This window comes from Ursus maritimus, unplaced genomic scaffold (genome assembly GCF_017311325.1).
Source record: "Ursus maritimus isolate PB19 unplaced genomic scaffold, ASM1731132v1 scaffold_19, whole genome shotgun sequence".
Taxonomy (NCBI): Eukaryota; Metazoa; Chordata; class Mammalia; order Carnivora; family Ursidae; genus Ursus; species Ursus maritimus.
The window spans coordinates 2,073,887-2,091,292 of NW_024424341.1; the positions used below are offsets into that span (position 1 = coordinate 2,073,887).

A 17,406-nucleotide genomic window follows, 5' to 3' on the forward strand; every position below is an offset into this window, starting at 1 on the left:
CTAGCCAAAGGCCATAGACACTCAGGAAAGCAGGTCTGCCCTGGAGGAAAATGTGCAGCTGTGCAGAAACAGCTCCTGGCACTGTTGGCAATGGTTGCCCATTTATGACTTCAGGTGGACTCAGTCAGCAAAGTCCAGGCTGGGAAAAACTGGCATGCAACAAATACAACCAGAGTCTCTGGTTTGCAGAAATAATGAATAAATGACATGTCACCTTTGTGCTTTCCTCCGGGAGGGACAGTCTGGGCAACTGACTTAGGTCAGGATGTGGTTCCAACACGCACAAACTGCGCAGCCCTGGGCCCACGGTGACTAGTCCACATCTGTAAAAGGGAACAATAGCAGTAGCTGAGAACCAGGCATGCAGAGTTGTGGTGGTCACACCAGGCGATCAGGAGCTGAGGCACCAAGCAAGGATCCCGTCAGGAAGAGTAGGGACCCACTCCTTAAGGCCTGCACGTAAGGGGTTTGGGGTCCCTTTGTTTTCTGTCGCAGAAAGGCAGGGCCTTGGACAAAGAAAAAATGAAACTCAGTAGGCGTCTCCAACTGGAGGCCACGCATACCCTTGAACGAACCCTCAGGGAAAAATAAGTGGGGGATCCCAGCACAGAGCCTGTGTGTGCACCTGCGCCCTGACTGCTCAAGGAGCTATTGTCTTAACCAGAGTCCCAACCTTAAGGCGCTGTTTTCATTTTCCTATCACAATGTGGCCTCTAGGCTCCTCTTCTAGGGTTAGGTTGTAAATGAGAAGGGAGAAGTGGGGTGACAGAGGCGGGGATGGGGTGCAGCACCGGACATGGAGTCCAGGTGGCCAAGCTCTGGCCTCAGCCCTGGTTCTGCCGCCACAGCAATGTCACCGGTATTACCACTCCAGACAAAGGAAGTCATCCCAGGCACATCACGTCTTCATTGCAAAATCATTTCTTTGGGGCATTCGGGGTGAACTCCCAGTGTCTCCCCCTCTCTCTCTCTCTCTCCTCAAAAATAGTACTAATCTAAACTCCATTCCAGCTCTATGGAAAACAGAGACATACTGTTCTGCCCTAGACCTAGACTGTGAGCTCCCGAGGGCAGGGCCCACAGCACCTGGACCAGCCCCTGGCCCAAGTTAGGCACGTGGCAGGTGTGTTCACTCCTGGGAGTAAACTTGCTGTCCCACTCAGCCTCTTACCAGGAATCTCTCCTTGTCTGAACACAGGGCCTGCTTCCCTTTTGCCTACAACCCCTTTGCTCACATGGGGGAATGCCCTGCCATCTGACTTATCCTGTGCTCCCCCTCCCCAGCCTCCTCCCATGGATCCTCAGGCCCTCCACTTTGAAGGAAGTGGAGAAATGTTCAAATCCCACTTGAAGCCAGGGATCACCTTTTGCAGAGAGAGGGAAAGGGACCAGCTCCAAATAGCTCAGAGCTGGAGGTTGTTTTAGGGAAAGAACCCTAAGTGTGAGGAAGAGCAGCAGCTGTCTAAGGGAACTGCAGCCTCATGGCCAGGCCTGAGGGACAACATTGGGAGGGACTGGCAGGTCGTCGTCCACTCTCCCCTCCAGGAGGCTCCTGGCTGCTTCCTGGGGAAGGGAACAGTATGCTAAGAGAAAGCTCCCACAGATGGGTGGCCATCTGCTTTGAAGACGGGAGTGCGGGCCGTCCATTCCTTAAAGTGGACGAGCTGGGTCTCATTCTTCTTGGAGTTCCCCAAGTCCTTAGTGGGGTCTGGTCCTGCAGGGTAGTGATTCACCATCTGTGGAGCTGAATTAAATTGCGCTGGAGCGAAGTTGAGGGGAAATCACGCTGTAAGAGTGTCCAGGGGCAGCCATGACAAATGACCACAGCCTGCAGGCCTCACAAGACAGAAGTGTTCTTCTGCAGTCAGACATCGAAAGGTGAGAGGTCACAGGGCTGCACTCCCTCCACAGGCTTGGGGGGGGGGTCCTTCCCACCTCTTCCAGCTCCTGGTGGCTCCAAACCTCTACCTATGTCTTCAATCGTGACCCCCCCTCCCCCGTCCCCTGAATCCCTGCTTGTTCTTTCCTGTGTATAACAAGAGACACACTCATTTTGATTCTTACCTAAAGTATATCTGCAAAGACCCTATTTCCAAAAAAAGTCACACCCCGAGGTTCTGGGTGGACACGACCTTTTGCGGGACACCATTCAGGCCAGTACACACATTCCACAGCAAACAGCACAGCAGAAAGTGGCGAGAAAGCAGTCAGGAGCTGGCAGGCCTTGTCCTGGTACGTGTGGCTCAGTTGTCCCAGCTGTCCGGGGCCCCTGTTAGCACCTCTGACCACCACTGCCAGCTGGGAGTGGGGTCCTGGCTTCCTTTTACAGATGAGGAAACTGAGGCTTGAGTGAGTGGCCGAGGTCACACAGCTGGCTGGAGCTGGGACTGGAACACAGGTCAGCTTGACACCATCACTTGGGGCCTTCACAGCATGGCTGGGCTGGATTGGAGGAACCCTCAGTGACGGAGAGCCCTGAGATCTTTCTGCTCCGAGGAACCTAATTAACCAAGAGAAGGCAAAGGTGTTGACTTGCCTTGATTTTCACATTGCTTTACTTCCACATACCATAAATTTTGGAATGTGCCTACTTCCCTGGAGCCACTTGAAAACATGAGGTCAAAGAGAACAAGGATTAATTTAATTATTTATAGAAATTAGTCTGTACTGGGGAAATGAGGCAGGAAGACCCAATGGGGCCAGACTTTCCCCTGCTGCCTATGTGGATTTTACACTGCCTAGCATTGTCACCCAGATGCTGGGATGCCTGGGACTGTCACCTGGATGAGGGATGCCTGGGACTATCACCTGGTTGCTGGGATGCCTAGGAGTATCACCCAGTTGCTAGGATGTCTAGGACTGTCGCCTGGTTGCTGGGATGTCTGGGACTGTCACCTGGTTGCTGGGATGTCTAGGACTGTCACCTGGTTGCTGGGATGTCTGGGACTGTCACTCGGTTGCTGGGATGTCTAGGACTGTCGCCTGGATGCTGGAATGTCTGGGAGTGTCACCTGGTTGCTGGGATGCCTGGGGCTGTCACCTGGATGCTGGGATGCTTGGGCGTGTCACCTGGATGCTGGGATGTCTGGGACTGTCACCCGGACGCCTGCTCCTCCTGTCACTGGCCAAGAGCCCCAGAGTGGCTCTGAGAAATTTTGCCCAGGGAGTGGAGAGGGGTAAGGAAGTGGGAAGCAGATTTTCTTTTTCTCCCTAGTGTGGCTCTGCAAAATCTGTCCAACCTTGAAGTCCCAAGGCTGGAGAACGTCCTGTTAGGAAGTCTCCAGCATCTCGGACCATGTCCTGAAGAAATGCGCTCATGGATCCAGTCCTTCGCCTCGTGCACTGCTGAGAACCAGGGTATGAGCTCCGCAGGGCAAGGAGGGCAGGGCAGTGCGCACCCCTGGCCCCAGGCCTCAGAACCTGGCACACACAGCTGCTGAACCAATGAACCCGCACATGAGTCACAGACACCCGCAGACGGGACCTAGGGGCAGGGCGGGGAGCATGGGCGAGTGCTCCGCGGCAGCGGTCTCCACACCCACCGCCTGCAGCTGTAGGGTGTCCAGGGGACAGGGTGCGCCGGCCTCCCCGCAGCTTGCAGCCCGGCTCCACGCACAGGCTGGGGCAGGCGGGCGCATCTGCGCTCTCTAGCCTCCCCGCTCGCGGACAGGAGGCCGGCTTAACAATGGCTCCGTCTGGGCGAGGTCTGCGGAGAACCGGGCTCCCTGCTCACCCCAAGGCAGGCCGGCTGGCTCGCACGGGCGAGCGCCGGCCCTCCGTAAGCTCACGACCTTCTCGCAAGCCCCCCGGGGCGGTCAGGATTACCCTCGGGTTCCGCGGAGGCGCCCAGGGCTCAGAGAGGCCAAGCGACTCGGCCAAGGTCACACAGCTTTGCTGACGGAGCCCCGGGGCGCGCGGCTCGGGTCTCCGGAACCCCGCTCCAGCAGCTTTCCGGAGACGCTCGCCGCCTCCCTACGGCGACGCCCGGGAGTCACACAGGAAGGCCGGACGCCCGGCTTTCACCTCAAACAATGCTCGGCGCAGATCTGGGGGAACAAAAGCGAGCAGGAATCCGCCCCGGGTTTTCCGCCGCTCCCGCCCCGCCGGCCGCCGAGGGGCGGGACGGGGCGGCTCCGATGTGATCGACAGCCCTGGGAAGGCGTGGCCGCAGCGGGGGCGAATCGGATTGGGGACCCGGAACAATCACGGGCCGAGAAGGGGCAGCCCGAGCCAATCAGCGGGGGGGGCGGGCCTGGCCGGCGCGGCTGTCGCGAGAGGCGGCCACCCCGCCCACTTGCGCCTTGTCCCGGCGCCCGTCAGCAGCGAACGCGGCCGCGCTCGGCCCGGATCCGTCCGCGGCGCGGGGAGAGGCCGCAGCGCGAGGCCGCGCGAGTGCCGGCGCAGATCCCTCCGCCGCTGCCGCCGCCGCTGACTCCGCCGCCGCTGCCGCCGCCGCGACCGCCAGTCCCTGCGCGCCCCGCGCCCGCTCGCCGCTCCCGACGCCCGCCCGCCGCCCGCGGCCTGCGACGCCAGACGGCAGGCCGGCCGGCCCAGGCGCGGCGGCGGCGGCGGCGAGGGACGAGGAGGAGCAGCAGCAGCGGGAGGAGGAGGAGCATGGCCGGGCGGCTCCGGCGGGGGGCGGCCCGCAGTGACAGACCCTGCGGCGCGGGGGGAGATGGGGGCGGCCGCCTCCCGGGCGACGACGACGACGACGACAGGAGCGGCCGCCGCCGCCGCGCACCGGACGCCGCTGGGGACGGGCGCGGGCCAGAGCCCGCCCGTGAGCGGGGAGCCCGCGGCCGCTCGCCGCCCCAGCCGCCGGCCGCCCAGGCCCCGCGCCCCGCGCGCGCCCGCCCGCCGGCCCCTGGCGGGTCCGCCCGCGCCGCGCCCCGGCTCCGGCCCCGGCGCGGCCGCGGCGCTCGCCCGCCCTCGCCCGGCGCCGGCCCCGGCCCCCAGCCCGCGCGCCCCCGTCCCGGCGCGCCCCGGACCCGCGCCCCCGCCCGCGCCGCGCGCCCGCGCCGGCCCCGGCCGGCGGCCCCCGGCCCCGGGGCGCGGCGCGGCGCGGGCGGCAGCATGGTGGAGAAGCGCTGCCCGCTGCAGAGGGACGGCGTGTACCGCTGGTTCTCGGAGCTGCCGTCGCCGCAGCGCGTGGAGTTCCTGTGCGGCCTGCTGGACCTGTGCATCCCGCTCGAGCTGCGCTTCCTCGGCTCGTGCCTCGAGGACCTGGCCCGCAAGGACTACCACTCGCTGCGCGACTCGGAGATCAAGGCCAACAACCCGGCCGACCTGGGCAGCCTCACCAACCTGACGGACGAGGTGGTGCGCAGCAAGCTGCTCGTGTCGCTGGCGCTGCTGGGCTCGGAGCAGCGCGAGGCGGCGGGCGTGCTGTACCGCACGCTCACGCACATCGACTCCATCATCCACAACTACGGGCTGCAGCTCAACGAGGGCCGCACGGGCGATGAGTTCCTGCTGCTCTTCACCATGGCCTCCAACCACCCGGCCTTCAGCTTCCACCAGAAGCAGGTGCTGCGCCAGGAGCTCACGCAGATCCAGAGCAGCTTGAGCGGCGGCGGCGGGGGCCACGGCGGCAAGAGCGCGCTGCCCACCTGCCCGGCCTGCCACAAGGTGCGCGCCCCCTGCCACCCCGCGCCCCCGGGGCCCCTCGTGAGCGGTCGCACCCGTCCGCCGCACGAAGGTTGCGGGGCGCCTGGGCCCCGGGGAGGCCTGCCCAGTCAGAGTTCGCTGTTCCTTTGTGCTTTTCTTTTTTCCTTTCACGCCTGCGGCTGCAGGCGCAGTAAGACCTTTGTCCCCTTAATGGGGCCCTTGGGCTACAGGTCAGTTACGCCGGGTGTCGTCCGAGTTTCTCCAAATCCGGTGCTTCTTAGCCGGAAGGGAAGCCGCTGGCGAGGTGGAGGTGGGAACCTCAGCGGACGGCGCGGGGGCTGTACGGCGCCCCCACGGCCTACGTGTCCTTTCCCTTGGTGGGGCGGGTGTCGCCGCTGGGCAGGTGCGGAGCCCGGCTCCCGTGACAGGCACAGAAACACGTCTGCAGCCTTGGACGCATGCGGGCCGCCTGCCTTTGTGGGAGCAGATCCCGGGTCTGCCGCGAGTCCCAGGGTGTTGGTCTCCTAAGGAATGTTAGGTTAACGGCTCCCGTCTCCAAACTAAACAGGAAGAGCATTGTGGTTATTCACTTGGAAATGTGAACTTTTGTCTAAATGTTTCAAAACTATGTAAACAAGTGCTTGTTCGGGGCTCAAACTCATTTTTCACAGCCCCCTGGGACCCAGTGCCAAAATGGTGCTCCAAGAAAAAGGATTTCTCTTTGACCCAGTGTGGCGTGTGTTCAGATGGCACTGGGACTCTTGGAGAAGAGACGGCAGTCAGGACCAGTAGTGCTGCGTGCCTTTCTCGGTGTCTGGGTCCTCTTGGGTCCTCTCTGGTTTGCTGCTGGTGGTTTTCAAGCTGTCTCTCAGCCCTGGGTTGTGGCTTTTCTTTTTTAATGTTTTTCTCTAAGATGTGGTTGTGCTACCTACGTTGGTTTTAATGTGTCTTCTCTTTTTTTGGTGACGTGGAGCTCCAAGACTGTGGTTTTCTTTTTAAATGAGTGTGGAAATGCCACTGTGAATCTCATGTTGTGCACTGGGCAGAAACATGGTGTTCCCACTGCAACAAAGGGAAAGCAGTGTCCTAGGCAGTGTGGTTGTCTGTAGGGGGCTCAGTCAGCTTTGGGGTGCCAGTGCCATGTCACCTGTTCGTGGGATCTCAGTCCCTGATGGTCAGGTTCCTGTGCTGCTAGCCTTGTGTTTGGACGCTGTGCGCTGACGTCTGGGGCTCTTGCTCCAGTCCTGCTCCTCTCTGGAGGGCGATTCCTTTGTGTATGCAGATTCATCCCTTTACAAAAGGGGAAGATGGCGATTATTATCTTGGGGGGGCAGGGGCTAGCGGTAGAACGAAAGTGTGCTAAGAGAACCTTTCTGTCAAGTGAGAAATCCCTCTGATGACACGAAGGGCCAGTCTCCCCCTCACCCCTGCTCACACACTTGGAACTGGCCAGCTGTGTGACCTTGGCCAGGATCCCGCCTCCCCTTGGTATTTCTCTGTAGAGTCGATGGCAGGTTACCTGCCTCCTGGGCTTGCTGGAGGGCTGCATGAGGTCATGCGTGATGTGCCCAGCACATGTGCAGGGACTGCTCCTTTCTCTGCCACGTCCATCCTCTCTGGGTTTTTATGGAGGAGTGCTGACTTAGGCAAGGCACATTGTTACAGAGTGAAATATTTATGTCTCAGAGGGTTCCTGTTTTCTAAATTGATTTTTGAGTAGTTACTTGGAGCTGACAATTTTTTTTCTGTTTATCCATGGGAAATTGAAGAATTCTGCCTGACCCTTAATGATGTGATGGTGAGTAACCTTAGGGCTATTGCTTCCATATTTCAGAGCAAGCATGGTGTCTAGTTTTCCCCACATCCCCTCTGTCACTGCTCAGCTAAGTTCAGTCACATTCATGTAACTTTCTGTTACTGTTAAGGCCTGATACACCCTTTGCTGCTTTTGCAGGCGGTCCCTCCAGTGAAGTCTAACGTCTGAGCATTTTCCCTTCTTGGTGTCTCTGGATCTAACATTTACTGTCATCCTGGGAAAACAGCCCCATTAAAGCTCTGCTTGCATTTCGTTTGTAAGCTGTTGTTATTTTGTTTTGAACTCTCTGAGCTTAGAGGCTTTGTGTTTATCCTTTAGGGATAAAGACATGGGTTTGATTTTTTCTTTACTTTGAAGCGATAGTTCGTACAACGATGTTTTCTGATATATTCATGATTTGCAATTGCGTCTCCAGATCCTCACTGTTACTCGATGATTCTTCCTGCTCGGAGGATGAGCAGGAGACACTTCGGGGTGTGAGTGAGGTAAAATAGACGTTTTCACGTGCAGAAAGGAAAGCAGTCAGCCCGGCTAAGCTGGTGGTAGAGCACAGTAGCATTGCTGTGCCCAGTAGGCGACAGGTGCCGTAGGTACGCTGCTCCTCGGAGTTCCGCGTGAGCTAGTGATAAAGGTCGCCTGGGACTGTCACTCTCTTCCTACTTAAGTAAAAAGCCGTAGCTTTGGGAAAAGTTTAACTTTACCCTTTGCAGTTTTTTTTGTTTATGTAAATCGTAATGTGTTGGAGGTATATGCTTGTTTTTTAAAGTTTTTGTGATTTAATTTTTAAAAATTATACAATTCACCCTTTCAGGGTGTACGCTTAAGTAGTTCTTAACATACTGACAGAGCTGTGTAACCATTACCACTGTATCCTTACAGAACATTTCATCACCCCGCAAAGAAATCCTGTACCTGTTTGCACTCCCTCCCCATTCCCTCTCCCCAGCCCCTGACAGCCAGTCGTCGGCATTGTGCACTGGCTTGTCCTGGACATTTCATGGAAGTGGAATCCTACAGTGTGTGGCCTTCCGTGTCTGGCCTCTCTCACTCAGCATCATGTTCTCAAAGCATGTGTCATTGCTTCTCTGCTTTTTTAGGGCTGAATAATATTCACTGTGTGGATAGACCCCGTTTTGTTTATCCACTGTTCTGTGGATGGACCCTTGAGTTGTTGCATGTGCTTATTTTTAGACTTTTTTCCCCCTCGTGGTTAATAGACTCTTATTTTAATCCCTTACACCTAACACTTAACGAGTCGTCTTTGGAGCACTGTCCACGCGTGGCCGTCTGAGGGACCTCCCCATGGTGGTGAGAGGCTGCCTGGGGTGTGCAGGGCGCCGTGTGTAGCGCCGCTTTCCAGAACCATGGCTGAAGGTGGCAGAGAGCACACTGCTCTGACCATCGTGGTTGGGAGCCGGGTGGCAGCATCAGCTCTAGCTGGGCAGGGTAGCGGGAAGCTGCCCCCACCCTGGTGTTTCAGAATCCTCATGACAAGGATCACAGCCGAACAACGAGGTTGTGAAAAGTCACGAGGTTGATTTTGTCCAGTGGGTGCCGCACCTTTTGAAAGGGCTTGCTGCGGGAGTGCAGCGGCGGTCTTCCGTGGGATGTCCCCCGCGGGCACTCTGGGGGAAGCACTGGAAGTGGGGTGCGCTGCTGACAAGGGCACACCCCGGCCAGACGGCAGCTGGCTCTGTTGCAGTGCTTCCTGCGAGCTGTCAGAAGCATTGCGGTTCACGGGTGCCAGCCAAGTTCGCTCGCAGCTTGTCCTGCAGGGTGTGACTGTCCCCTTCTGGTCTCTCCTTTACCTGGAGACGCTGCCCGGTGTCGCTGAGAGTGATGCGCCACGGGAAGGTCCAGCGCGGCTGTTGTTATCCCTGATGGTGGCGGCTCCGCGGGGGCTTCAGCCCTGGGGCTCCCGTCAGCTGAGTAGGGCGGCCCACGGACTCGGGCCTGCGGTCTGAGCTCGGTCTGGCTGCCTTTGCTGCCACCACTTTGGTTATGACGCGACAGGAAATCATGTCCTAACACATGCTGGATTGTTCGGTTTTGGCCAGCTTTTACAGGCTGGCCAGCTGCCCTCTTGACGGTGAGGGGCACGACCTGGGTGCACGTTTGCTTGCGGGTGGGGGTGGGTCCCTCGCTGAAACTGCGCACGTCGTCAGGCCGGTGTGGAGCCGCGGGGGGGCCGGTGCCCCGGCCTAGGGTGAGGCGCCCTGCGGGGGTGCTGCCCTTCGCCCTCCGGCGGCATGGGGGCTGCGGACCCTCGTGGGCGCGTGTGCTGGGCCCCACTCGGCGACACTGGCGCTCCTGCTCCGGTCGGCGATCCGAGTGCCGCTGTGCAAACTGCAGGTCCTCTGGTAGCTTCTCCGGAGCGACGTGGCGGTGTGACTTCACACAGCATAATGACAAACGTCCGCGTTTGCCCTGGTCTGCAGTGTTTGACGTTCAGCAGTTACGCAGGCTTCAGTGTACCCCTTCTTCCCTCAGCCCTGCATACTTCATTTTCCTTCCTTTCGGACTGAGGACATTTGGGATTGATACACTTTCTTCCGCACAAATCAACATAGGCATCTTACGACCTCAGAGGCAAGCTAGTAGATGGGACATTTTTGTTCGTTCAGTTGGTCGCTGCTAACCTCCCAGAGACTGTTAGGAACAAAAATTTCTGTTATGTTTAGGGAAAAATGGTTTCCATATAAGTGTTGTGTCTTTTTTCTGCCTTAGACAGATTACATTTCAGAAAAAAGATCCTTTGGATCTTTCTTTCTTCCTTTTCTTCCTTTCTTTCTTTCTTTCACCACCATTTAGGACACCAGCTCTCTCGTGAGTGTGAGAACCATTGCCACAAGCTCCCCAGTGAGATTACAGATCACTGAGGGGTTCTGATTTCGTACTCCAGCCCTGACGTGTGCAATGTGGAGATAGTGTCCGCAAGGTGGCTCCTTCCCAGGCTCCATGGAGGTTTTGTACATACAGAGACCTAACACGTTATGGAGCTGCTTCCTGGCAGGTTGAAAAGCCGTCATCAAGAGCTTCATAAAATAGGTTAATTCTTTCTCTTTTTTTCTTTTTTTTTGTTAGTACAGCCAGAGTTTATTCAGTCACTCTTACACTGAATGGATGGGCGTGAAATAGGTTCATTCTTAAGCAGTTTGTTTTGTTCTGAGTTATGAGGCCTGAATATCTTTCCCATAATTGATACTCTGGCAGCTACTTGTAATCTGTGATCAGGGCGTAATGAAGTGGGCCTGGACCCGCCATGTGGTCCCCAAGGACTGGCGCAGACTTGTGGTCCCATCTCTAAAGCAGCGAGGAGCACTCTGGGCCTTGAGGACGCTTTTTACTGAGTCTTACCTCTAAGTGGTGTCTGGGATTTTAGGTGGGTGTTTCTCAGGTCTGTAGAAAAATCACGAGCCCCTACCCTTCCTTCCTTTTTCTTCTCGTTCTGAGACAGTGTTCTTTTGGTCACAAGCGAGTCCCTCAGTCTCTGTTTTGGTTATATCTTTCTGTTTCCTCAGGGATGTTGTTAGCTCAGGTGTCTGAACTTTGCCATTTCCTGACCTCCCCGCCTCCCCCACCTCAGTGTTTGACCTCTGTTTTTCCAGTTGGCGCATAAATACAGTCATGGTTCCTCCCTTCGCTGTTGGCCACCTCCATCAGCCGCTCCTCTTCTCTGTCCTGCCCCAACCAACCTCACTCCTACTTGCCAGGGGTAGTCCAGTTTTAACATTTTGGTGTATATCCTTCTGATGTTTTTATGCACATGTAAATATATATGTGTTCTTCTAAAACATTCTATGGACATGTTTAAATAATACAGGATCTTCCGACAGGTGCTATTCTGCACGCTGCCCCCTCCCCCCCAATGATAGAGTGGAGCCAGGTCACCATCAGCTTATGCCTCTGCTTCCTGGAACCTGGCTTTTGCCCCCAACTTCTCTGACTAAATCAATTTTTAGTAAAGGGAACTCAAAGATTTCTGGGGGAAAAAAAAAAAAGTTAATATAATCAGAGGTAAAAATTGAAAAGATACAAAAGGATATTCAGTGAGACATTCCTTTTCCCCCTCACATCAGAGAAGGGCCCACGGGACATTTCGAGGTGTGGGCAGTGTTCTGTTCCTTTACCTGGGTTTTGATTCCTGTTATTTCACATTTAAAAAAAACAAGATTTCCTACCCTTTTCCCAGTCTGTCCCCCTCTTTGTTCCTTATAGAAACTTCCAGAGACACTTGCTTTGTATTTACAGACGGGTACTTGGCCTCTTACTCCGACAGGCCTGTGCCTTGCTGTCCTCTCCGGGCCGCCGTTCCGGGTAAGCAGCCCACATCAGGCCATGGAGCATCTTCATTCTGCCTCAGGCAGGCTGTGTAGTGAGTCCCTGCTCATGGACGTTTGGTTCCCATGTTGCTACTACAAACAACTCGGTCGATTATGGGTGATGTACGCGTCACCTATACGACAAACAGGGTGCCTGGCCTTTCACGTTTTGGCGAGTTTATCTGGGGACTAGAAACCTGGAAGTGAGGTTGATGGTGGACCAAAGGGTGTGTACCTGCGTCATGATTTTAGACGCCGTGGTGGCCCGCCTCTGGCGCCCCCACAGCAGTGTGCATGAGAGTGCCTGTTTGTATGCCTCCCGGCGGTGTGGGGTGCACGGGCTCCCGGCGTCCCCGCTGGTGGTGGCCCCCGGCTGCTGGGAGGCGGCGCGCAGGTGCCACAGGTGTGTTCTGCAGTCCTCTGATGAGTGCGGCTGAACATTGCTTCAAGCGAGTTTTATTTTTGGCAAGCTCTCCATATCCTTTGCCCATTTCTGTTGAGTTGTTGGTCTTTATTGTTTGAGCTCTTTAAGTTTCAAGGAGATTGTCCTTTTGTCTTTAGTAGAAGTGGCAAGAATTTGTTTTTCTGTGGTTTTTCTTGCCTGTCGACTTTACCCTGCAGTTCCTGTTCATCAGTCTTGTATGGCTTCTGGGTTTTGTGTCGCCGTGAGAAGTGCGTTCTACCTCGCGTCGCACGGATGGTGACGGGGGCGCGCTCCGCAGTGTACGTCGCGAGAGCGTTCCCTGCGGCGTCTGCAGGTACGGAACTCGTGTGGCTTCTCATGTGTGGCTTCTCCATCCATGTGGAGTTATTTGGTGTAAGGTACAGAGCGAGTTTAATCTTTTCCAAATGAAAACCCAGTTGCTCCAATGCCATTGGTTGAATAATCCGTCTTTCCCTCTCCCGTTTGAAGTGATACCTTTGCTTGCGTGCCGCCCTCCCCTTGTAGATGTGGGTTTCCTTCTAGACGGTGTGTATTTGGTTTCACTGATGTCTTTATCTGGGTGGCCTCTGATTTGCCTGGTTCATTGCATGCTTTTCAGTCCTTACCCGTCTTAGCTCTCATTGGTTCCGTGGGCCCCCCCACAGTGGAATACCCAGGGGAGGCTACTTTTTTCTTCTTTTTAAGCAAGCATGGTTGTGGAGGTGCCGCCCCCAGATGGGGCTTTCAGGAGTCTGGGCGTGGCCTAGGTGTCCTGCTGAGAGTCTCTGCCCTCCTTCCTTCCTAGGCACTGCTGGTTTTCCTCTCGCTTCTCTGAGTGTTCTCAGTTTCTCTCTGCTCTCCTGCCCTTTACATGTTGGTGTTCTCACTGATCCATCCAAAATCTCCATGCCCCACTAGACCTGGCCTCCAGCTGGAGGTTCCAGGTAGCTCAGTATGTCCAAGGCAAGCTCCCCTTTCACTCTCCTTGACTGCTGCCCCATCCCCCAGCCAGAAGCCCATGCCTTTCCGTTGCCTTCTCTCCTGGTCCCCCAGTCAGGTACCAGGCCCTCAGCAACTTTGCAGGTTTCTTCTCTGTTGACACCACCACAGCCCCAGTCAGTGTTTCCCCTCTGTCTGTCCCTCTCTCTTGCCATCTCACTTGACGTGATGGTCCCATATATGGCACACTTCTGTGGAGGCGGCCTTAGATTTTGGGCCATTTGCCAGAGAGCCAGGGCATAGATTAAAATAGTCTTAAGGGAACAAGCACAACCCTAGCCTCGTGTAACTTCATTCCTTCCCGTCAGTCAAGAACGCATGTTGGCATGTACGTGAGTGATCCCTTCCTTTTAGAATTAAGCTGATGTCAGTGTTTAAAGTCTACAAGAAACAACTTGTAGCTGCTCTCTTTGGTTTTTTAATTAAATTATCCAGAAACTTTAGTACCTTAACTCTTAGAAATAACAGTGACATGTCCAGCTTCTCACCTTGACCAAGGTCTAGTGTACTATGACAACCTGCCCCCTTGGCCTGGGTCTAGTCTGCTGGGACAACCCATTCCCCCTGGCTTGGGTCCAGTCTACTATGACAACCTGTCCCCCTTGGCCTGAGTCTCATCTACTATGAAAACCCGTACCCCCAGCCTCGTTCTAATCTACTATGATAATCTGTTCCCCTGGTCTGGGTCTAGTCTGACAACCTGTTTCCTGACCTGAGTCTAATCTGTGATAGTCTGTCCCCCTGGCCTGAGTCTAGTCTAGTATGACAACCTGTCCCCTGGCTTAGGTCTAGTTTACTATGCCAACCCACCCGCCTGTCCTGAATCTAGTCTAGTCTGACAACCTGTCCCCTGGCCTGAGTCCAGTCTCCTATGACAACCCATCCCCGGCCTGGGTCCAGTCTGCTGTGATAACCCATCCCCGGCCTGGGTCCAGTCTGCTGTGACAACCCATCCCCAGCCTGGGTCCAGTCTGCTTTGACAACCCATCCCCAGCCTGGGTCCAGTCTGCTGTGACAGCCCATCCCCGGCCTGGGTCCAGTCTGCTGTGACAACCCATCCCCCTGGCCTGGGTCTAGTCTACTGTGACGCCCTGTTCCTGGCCTGGGTCCGGTCTACTGTGACAAGCCGTTCCCCCTGGCCTGGGTCTAGTCTGCTATGACAACCTGTTCCCCGTGGCCTGGATCTACTCTACTGTGACAGCCCATCATTAGCCTCTTAACGGCAGGTCCCGTGTTGTCCCTGGAATGGTCTTGGTAAAATGCCTATAGGATTGTTACTCTCCAACATGCAGGTCTTAGCACGGCACGCTGTGGCCTTTGTGATTTGTCCACTGCTTGTCTATACTCACCTATGTCTGGACTTGAGGTTCCTTATGTTTACTGCAATCCCTCTTTCCCCTGAGCCTCTGTAGATACTGTTCTTTCAGGTAGGCTCCCTGGTACCTGGGGCTCCCCAACGCCCAGTTGTTGGCTAACACACACAAGCCTTCTGTGGCCTTCTTCTGTCTTAGACCTTATCATACTCTCCTGAAGTGGATTTTGTTAACTTTCCATCACCAGACTTGACTTATTGGAGGGCAGAGCCTGTCTCTCTCGGTCCAGAGCCTCATGGTCCCTGCCACCCAACAGGGGCTGTGTCCCGAGCGTCTGTGAAAGCCAAGTGCGAGGGAGGTGTTGGGTGTTTATGAAAGGCCACTCTGGTGAAAACATTTTTTCCTTCCTGCTTTTCTTTCCTAGGGTCCTGTCAGTGACACCTGATCACACTCTTCCTTAACGGCTTTGTTGGCTATTTCTCTTATGCATTACATGGCAGTGGGTTCTAGTGAATTTTTAACATCAGTATTCTACTTTATTATTTTTCAAAAGCTGGTATGCAGAAGCTTCCCATGGGAGCAACTCTCTGTGCATGAGAGTTCAAAAGGCATCACCCCATGACAGAGAGAAGTGTATGGACCAGTCCACTGGGCGCCGGAAAGGCGTGAGCTCTCTGGTGCTCTGTAGACCTGCCTCCTGGGACTTTGCTGATAGAGTGGTGTTGGCAGCCCTAGCAGTAAGGCTGTTGTGATTATGGTCCTTTCGTGTTTACGGGAGTATAGATCACGGCAAGTCTTGGTGTTATAGTTTGCTAGAGAATGGCAATAAACCAAACAAGTATTCGTCATGCCAATTAAAGTGTAGTTTATATTCTTCTATACTTTCAAAAGGGACATCAGATTAATTAGAAGGAAGCATTACAGAGTCATGTCCTAATTATTTGGGACTTTTATGTAAAAGCTTCAGTAGAATTACTAGAAAGAAATTATATCCTCAGGTTTCTTACTGAGTCACAGTGAATCTAATTAAGACATGTATATGTAGGAACAACTTCTGGAAATATAGTCTAGACTAGAAAAAATAACTATGGAAGGAGGAGAATTAATTTATAGGGAAGAGGATCCCTTCTCTCATCTCTTTTGGGCATTTCAACAAAATGTAAAATCTTGGGAATAATGCTACTCACGTAGCCCTGCTAAGGTTAGTAAAATCAGTGAGACACTTTGAAAGTACCGGGTCCAGGAGTTGTGTGTGGTGCTGCGTGGTGTGCGTGCTGGACCAGGACACCGTTCGTATGGAGCTGCGGTCCGGAGCCTGCTCACTACGTGAGCGTGGGGTTCCCCTGGCCGATGAGTTTGCCTGTGTGGGCACTTGTGCAAGGTGTAGGACTTCTGAGAACAGTTGCTGTGCGGTGGTTTTTTTAATTTTAGAGGTGAGGTATGAAGCTCATGAGTTGGTGTACTATTAATATTTGTATTGAGGAGGCTAATTTACCAATCAGAATGATTTCTTTCTTTCAGAATTATCAATAAAGAGAGGAAGGAGAGAACAGGTAGTGAGAAGGAATGATGCCAGCGATAACATTTCGGTGTTGGCTGTGTGCACGTGCTGTCTGCGAGCTTCCCATGTATTTATTTAGTCTTCAGAACAACTCCGTGAGTCCCCGTCTGTCTTTGTCCCCATTTTAGCAGTGAGAAGGCAGACACCAAGAGGTTAAGTGTAAGTAATTTGCCAAAGGTGACATTAGTAACTGGCTATTTTTATTATGTGAAGCCAGAAGTATATTTAACAATGTTTTCACTTCATCATTAAAAGTAAGAGGGACAAGCGAAGATTGTGACATGAGAAGACCTCTGGGGCTCGCGGGCGCTGGAGCCCTGGGGGCCCTGGTGGCCCTTGAGCCCCTGTGCTGGTGGTGCTTGTGGACTCCACGGTGTTGTCATTGTCGTGAGAGCACGATGGCCGCCCACGCCACCCGCAGTGTTCATTCCTGCTCATTCAGCGACCCGAAGGGGGGGATCCGTGGCACTCCAGCTCCTCGCATATGTGCACTCCGTGAAACGTGGTCATTTATGTGTATCATTTCAGGTTGTTTCAGTCTTTTTAGTTTCGGTAAATGCGTGAAGCTCTGTAGCACGGTTCCTGTCGCTGTCCTTTCCCGGTCAGTTCTCAGGCCTCCCCCTACCTCCCACCTTTAACTATGTTTTCTTCTGTTGTGGGTTTTTTTTCCAGTATTGATTAGTGCTGCCCGTGCTAGAACTTCATTTAAGTGGAATCACAGGATCCCGTTGTAGCTCTTGGTGTACCACGCTGCATTCTTTTCACTGGCTGTTCTGGGGATCACGGCACATGTTCTTACCTTCCACAGCCCATCGCGATGGTGGCAGCCGGCTTATCATGAAGTGTAAGCCTCTCGCAACTTGGGCTGCGACCGTTTACCTTCTCTGTCCTTCATGCTGTGGTCGTCATACCTGTTATCTCTGCACGTGCTGGACACCCCAATGATACCATAGCACTTTCTGCTTTAATACGAGTGTGTTTTTAAAAATTAAGAAGAAAAATCTAGTCTTATATTTACCCACATATTTGCTGTTCTCAGTGCTTTCCGTTCCTCAATGAAGAGCCAGTTTGTGACTCTGTCCCCTCAGTCTGGAAAACTTTCCTTCAGCATTTTCTGGAGTCTGGGTCTGTGGGTTAGAAGTTCCCTTAGTTTTCTTTCATCCAAAGAGTGTTTTGCTTGTACCTGTGTTGTGACAGGGCATTTACACTGGACGTAGGAGTTTTTGTTGACAGCCTTCCGCCAGCAGCGAAGGGAGGGGAGACCGCAGCTCTGCAGGGGCCGCAGCGCGTGTTCCTGGCCGGGCCACGCTGGCTCCCCCGCCGCCCCGGTGCGCGCCCGCGCCGTCAGTGCAGGAGGTCTGGCT

General features: G+C 54.7%; 1 protein-coding gene across 1 annotated transcript in view; it reads left to right on the forward strand.

The window, feature by feature from the left end:
• The first annotated feature begins 5,073 nt into the window (after positions 1-5,073).
• The window catches only part of LOC103673944 (zinc finger CCHC domain-containing protein 14), a 53,576-nt gene continuing 41,243 nt past the window's right edge, over positions 5,074-17,406 (forward strand). Inside the window, exon 1 of the mRNA XM_040633208.1 lies at positions 5,074-5,628. Within this exon, the coding sequence (XP_040489142.1) occupies positions 5,074-5,628 (555 nt within the window). The remainder of the gene's footprint in view (positions 5,629-17,406) is intronic.